The sequence below is a fragment of the Pelophylax lessonae genome (genome assembly GCF_965119305.1).
Source record: "Pelophylax lessonae genome assembly, chromosome: 7".
In the NCBI taxonomy this organism is placed as follows: domain Eukaryota; kingdom Metazoa; phylum Chordata; class Amphibia; order Anura; family Ranidae; genus Pelophylax; species Pelophylax lessonae.
The window spans coordinates 232,025,951-232,032,533 of NC_138774.1; the positions used below are offsets into that span (position 1 = coordinate 232,025,951).

At 43.3% G+C, this 6,583-nt stretch overlaps 1 protein-coding gene across 1 annotated transcript in view; it reads left to right on the plus strand.

Annotated features, from left to right (window-relative positions):
• PLXNB3 (plexin B3) overlaps positions 1-6,583 on the plus strand; it is a 206,644-nt gene that overhangs the window by 102,752 nt on the left and 97,309 nt on the right. The window contains exon 4 of the mRNA XM_082264425.1: positions 1,984-2,109. Coding sequence (XP_082120551.1) covers positions 1,984-2,109 — 126 coding nt within the window. The remainder of the gene's footprint in view (positions 1-1,983; positions 2,110-6,583) is intronic.

Genomic DNA, 6,583 nt, shown 5'->3' on the forward strand with positions numbered 1-6,583 from the left:
CAGCAACCTCAAGTGTGACCGACACCCCAAAAGTCCAATGTAAAAATAAGTTGCGCTATAAATGAAACATATAAATTGAAATATGGTGAAAATAGTCCGTATATTGTCCAGAAATTTGGAAACAAAATGAGGTAACTTGTGCAGGTACCGCTTACCGGAAACAAAATGTATGTAAGCCAATCAATAAGACTCCAATAAGCCTCAGGTGATGGACCCAGGTGGACCTTCCGGTTCCAACGTAGATCCCTCAGTAGAATGTTGACATGTGTAATACAAAAAACAAAACGCCATAGCGTAAAACCAAAAAACAACAAAAGATAGAGATTGACACCCAAGATGAGTGGGAGGGGAGATCGTCCAATGGGGACATTTGTTCTAATGTTAACTTGACGTAGAAATTCTTTCACTTTTTGTGGTGTTTGAAGGGAAGGAAAGTAAGTAATTTAAGTAGTCTTTCGAGGGATCTCCTTCCCAGGAACCATCTTGACAAGTCTGCCTTCTTCATATTTTTTATCCCTAGCTGCTCCTGCTTGCACATTGGGACTGTTTGTGCTTGGATTGGACTTCACTTTGGCCTGTAAACATCTAAAGCCATGTACCTAGCTTCTGAGGCTTGAGCAGTGCACGTATCCTCATGGTCAGGGGAGGACAGGGGCAGGGGGCATGTGCCCCCTGGGCTGCTCTGATGTCCTGTAAAAAGGCTGCACCGCTACTGCCACAGACATGCTTAAAGGATTCCTGGTGAAGAGAAGTAAAAAGTCCCCACCGCTGACCTACTGAGTGCGGGATGGAGATAAGGACCGAGCGCAGACCTCCTCCCCCCCCCCCCCCAGCATGAGGCCGGTTCCATGCCCCACTGGAGATTCTCCTCCCCTGGCCAGCCCCAACTGAGCTGTCCCAGCTCCCCCAACTGCCCCCTGATGGCCAGGTTGGGAACCCGGATTAATCCTGTGAGTAGAGAGTACCTGGAGCAGAGCTTCAGCCTGGAATGGGGGTCAGGAGGAGGACAGGGAAGAGGGAGAGTGGGAGGGGGGCCGAGTCGCTGCACCATGGGCCTCTGGTTTGTACTTGCTCCCTGGGCCGAGAGCTGCCAGTCTGCCCCTGATCACGGTCCTGTCCATTACAAACCTATGACTACGTATCCCATTATATTTTGTGCTTGCATTCTGTATTGCACATGAGCGCCACTGTCAGTCAGCTATGCCGTGGATGGCGCTGTCGGGAAGCAGCTTACCTACATGATAGGAGGTGATTCCATGTGCCTACGCATGCTGCATCGTAGAAGAACTCATCGAAGAGGATGACAACACTGGCCCCTACAAATGGTAATACTAAAGAGCAGCCTTTTTTAAAACTTTTACCCCAGACGGACCCTTTGCAATAACTTTCAGGTCTTCGGGAAACAGTGCTAAGATTAGCCTATTGGTGGTCATTGGAAAAGTGCCACTTACATTGGTGGTGGTAAGTGGGAAGAATGCTACCCTTGCAGTGGTGGGTATAATCCCCCCCTCTTACAGTCATGCCTATGGCTCTGCTGAGTGGTGTTGGACCCAGAACTATGCAGGTACCATCACATTGGAGGTCCATTAGCCACAGCTCAATAAACTCCTAGCCACCTCTGGATGAAGCCTAGGTTTCTAAGAAACCCTTGTTAAGAATGACCTCTATAGAATTTCACTTTAAATGATGGCTTTGAGTCTGCTGTTGCTGCTGACATCACATCCAAGATGGAGGCACCCAGCAGAAGTCTAGGGGCATAAAGTGTACACTACATACGTTGTAGAATCGAATGGAAAAATTGTTGTAGAAATTGTTGGTCTGGCAATGGGGTCTCCTTAAATGGCATAAACGTGTTTGGGATTTAAAATGGGACACTGACACCAGTAAATATCTCATTACCAAATCAGTTACTCCCATGAGCTTTACAATGAGTGAATTTTCTGTAAAAATAGCTCATTCTTTAAAGGCCATGTCTCGTTGTAGGTATTCGTGTCCTCTGGAAGCGGACGAAACTACAGCTTTTTGACTTTGGCTCTTGGGTCTCCTGTCAGTCCTGACCTCATATTGGATAAAGAAGAGAAGAACTTGTATGTAATGACGGAGTCTCAGGTAAGAGGCTTTGGAGTATGACAAATCTCCCAATCTACACCAAAAGTGCACCATGGTTTTTCAGTGGTACTCCTGACTGGCACCAGATAGTGTTTGTTTCTAAACCAGAAAACAAAAAAATTTGATATATTGATCGCCTGAAGGGGAAATACATTATGTTCAGCTATTCTTTCCTTGTAACGGAGGTCCTTCAAGAAGCATGCTGATAGGAGCAGGTAGCAGATTGACAGATGAGCTCATCACTTTGCTGCTCCCCTTAATAGTCCGGTTATAGGCTTGAGGTGGGTCTAGGATGACTTGGGTTCAGAGGAAAGAGATTAAATGATGCTGGCCATCAACTGTGAGGGTGTCTAGTGGCTGAAAAAGTACTGTGGGGGAATTTCTGGATTTAAGGCAAATATTGCAGCTTTGCAACTTTAACTTTTGTTAGGCTATTTGACTTAGTTAATTTTGGCTGGATTATCTGCTTTAAACCTCATTTGCTATGTAGTTGCTGTGGATATGACAGTAGGGTAAATCACCACGCATAGTGCATCTGTGGCCACCACAACTTTACTTCGTATCTTTTTTAGTTAAAGAGACCCTGTTACCATTTTAAAAAATTGCAGGTAAAAGCATGGAAAACAAGTATATTAGATGCTTACTTCCTTTCAGTAATTTGCTTTTTTTCACCTTTAAGGTCACCCTAAACTCCAGTCCATTGCCTAGCCCAGTTCCACTCCCTTCTTCCATGTTATATAACCCTCTCTTCTTCTGGGAGTGTCTAATTACTCTGTGCTGGCCCAGTTTCTCTGCCGCTCTCTTTACCTTATTAGATAACTCAGTTGTAGCTGCCATGGAAGCAGACTTGTATAAAGTACTCGAAATTTCTACTTGAGTAAAAGTACAAGTGCTCGATCAAAAAATTACTTGAGTAGAAGTGGAAGTGCTCGCAGAAAAAGTTACTTAAGTAGAAGTACTAAAGTATTCAACATTTTTTTTACTTAAGTATTGCAAGTAGTTTTTTCAAAAAATTTGCTACTTAAGTACTAAAAGTAAAAAGTACCAGTAGTTTTGAAAAAAAATTTCTACTCAAGTACTGAAAGTAGAAGTACAAGTACTGTGTTATGTAGTTATTAAAGAAATAAGTCAAAAGTTTGAACATCATATTGTTTTTATTATTTCAAATGATTTATTCAAATGATTAACCTGTGTTTGTTAGTAGTTTCTTGATGCACTTTAAGCGCTGTAGCACCATTTATTTGTTTGTTTCATATTTTCTTTTTATTGGAAAGATTTGGTATAGCAGCTTTTATTATACACAGCCTTTATTTTCGTATGCGCTGATTTACAAATGACATTATACACATTTTTTTGAGCTTTATGCAACCTGCCATCTACTGTTCTGGCAGTGGTAATTTTTTCAAAAGTAACGAGTAACTATGCAGCACAAAAAAAAAATACTTGAGTAGAAGTATCGAAATCATCGAAAAAATGTAGTGAAGTAAAAGTAGAAGTAGGAGAAAAAAATTCTACTCTAGGAAAGTACAGATACCGCATTTCGGTACTTAAGTACAGTACTTAAGTAGTTCTACTTCGTTACTATACATCTCTGCATGGAAGGAGCATTAGGCAATTCTAATACCACTTGAATTACAGCTATGAGTCTGCTGGGGCTATATATATCACATCCAAGATGGCGGCACCCAGCAGCATTTTCTAGGTTTTTGGATGTCTACTCAAGGGAGGCTTTTGCAGGTATATAATAGGTAAAAAAAATATGGTAAATGCACATAAAGTATAGGAATAGGAATATTTTGTCGCAATGGACGGTCTTGTTTATAGCACATGCTATAAACCAGTAAATGGTACTTGAGGGAACCAGTTAGACCACATAATTATATCTTGGAGTAAGTGTCTGCTCTATTTGTGTGGCTGAGGTTACAATCTTGTATCCAGTTTAATTCTTGGGTTAGAGGAAAATTATATATTGGGCTTCTTTGCCCTTACCTGGTATACATCTGGTTGGTATATGTACCTGGAGTCTATGATATTCTTCATGTACTTGGTATGTGTGTGTGATGTGTAAATTGCTAGGCTGTATGAGCTGCTGTAATTGTATGTCTGGTCATGGATTACATGGTGATAATTAGAGCTCCCTCAGGCCTGGAAGAGAGTAAGTCACAATTAGGCAACAATCTGCATGTTCCATCTGCAAATTATTATAATCAAGTAAACCTAGTAAATATTTAAATTGGCAATACTTTGCCTTAAATGTGACATGTTCAAAGTTAGAGGTCACCTCTAAATCTGACACTTTCTCCCCTGTTGACTGCCTGACCAAACATACTCCAAGTTGAGGTTGGAGCAAGGTGCTTAATATGAATGCTTTGCTAATGGATAAGGTGGTCTATGTCTGAGCCAGATGGTACACAGGGCCCTGATTCGCCTCCAGCAATGGCCCCACAGGCTGCCATTCTGGCTAGGGCCCTCCTACAGCCCGTCTGCTCGGGAACAAGATAGGCTACACACGTGGAGAAACTCAGTCGATTTTGGTCACTCTCATTCTCCAGGCCTAAGGCCCACCTCCAGAAATAAGAAATGTCTGCAAGTTCAGCCTTTAACAATTGTACTCTAGTAGAACCATAATGAACAGTTTTGGTCAACCCACCCTTCATCACCGCCCATCCTGCCCAGACATCAATAATTCTGCATAGTGCAATTCCAACAGGACCATAACATGGCCCCAAACTTCTTTTTTGCCCTCACTGTAGGTTCCCCATAGATGGGTTCTCCAACAGAGCCTGTTCCTAGCCTACCCCAGGGGCGTAACTACAGGGGTTGCAGGGGTTGCGATTGCTACCGGGCCCCATGCTCCAGGGGGCCCAGTAGCAAACCAGTGGGTGAACTTCCAGGATTGCAAAAGTCACACTTGCGACCGGGCCCTGGCATTGCACCACTGTGGGGAGGCCCAAAGATTGCAGGAAGGGAGCCCACTGCAGAACTTGTGAAAGGATCCTGCTGCGGGACCGTAATAAAAGGCCATGCAATGAGAGTAAAGAGCCCCAGGATTAGTGGGAAGAGCCCTGGGCTTGAAGGGAAGGGCCCCGGCCAGGGATCTGGGGGGGCCCTTCATGGTTTCTTGCATCGGGGCCCTGAAGGCTCTAGTTACGCCTCTGGCCTACCCCAAAGGTTTCACTTCCTAAGGCTACAAGCTTACATGATACTATACTAGGTGGTGTCACTTGCACTTTTATATGAAACATCTTTCAAGCACCTTATTGAATTTTAATCCACGGTTCTATTTATATTTTAGTGGACTCTTATGCACTTTACTTTGAATGCACTTTATGGACATTATATATTGCACTTAAGAGCAATATATATTGCACTTTAAGCGAGTTTATTGATTTATATGATGCACATTGTCACTTTATTTTATTTTATATAGCGCTGTATACATATTTGTTTACTATACTAGCCTTTTCCCATCACCCCCTGCTTCAGGTTCTTCCGACTCTAGATGATAAAGGACTAAGCTAGTCTCACCCACAATACCCACCCAGGGGAGGGCTCTCCCTAACCCCTGCTTACAAGATGATCTAGGTTAGGCAACTCTCTTCAAAGCCAGGGTCATGCAAATTGAGAAGTCTATATGTAGCTGTACCAAAAAGAGTGCCAAACACGCGTCGTTGACTTTGTAGGTTCCCCAAGGGATGACAGGACAACAGTAAGGAGTCAACGCGTCTCGGGCCACAAACTTCTCCCTTGTGCATAACTGCGGATAGAGACATATTATGTAGGGGGGGCTTATATTTTACATTGGGATCCTGTGCCTTCTAGCTATGAAGCTGACATGAGCGCAACTCAGGAAAGTAATTTGGAGGGGTGGTGCTATAACCCTATGTTTATCCTAATGTTATTGGGGGTATATGGCTATTTGACTAGAACACCTGGATTTTTAGGGCTGGTGGTTTTCCATGCCTAAAGACTTCCACTGTCCCCTTGGGTTTGTAACTGAGGGAATCTGGGTTTGAAGCTCCGTAATAAAACGTAATCGTCCAGACACTTATTTCTTCCAAGGTAAGATAAGATGAAAGTTATCACAAAGCCAACACGTTTCAGGGGCTTAATGCTCCTCCTTCATCGGGGGTTAAATGCTGGCAAAGAATTTGGATATGCTGGATATTGGTTACAAAGGTGGAGTGGTGATTTGGGTCACCAGACTGACAGCCTCAACTTTTAGGCTTTAGATGACCTATGGATATGTGGTTAGCTTATTATAAAAACGAACAGATTCCACATAAACCAGGTGGATGAAGGAATGGCTGCAGTTGATTGGCTGTAACCGTTGAACAAAAAAAAATTACGAACATGTCCCTACAACAGAAGCAGGGACGTCTTTAATAATGATTGGACCCTGGGCAAACATTTTCTTGGGCCCTCCCGAATCCACTTATCGACTATTTGCGAGCAGTGCAGGCTCAAGGGGAAG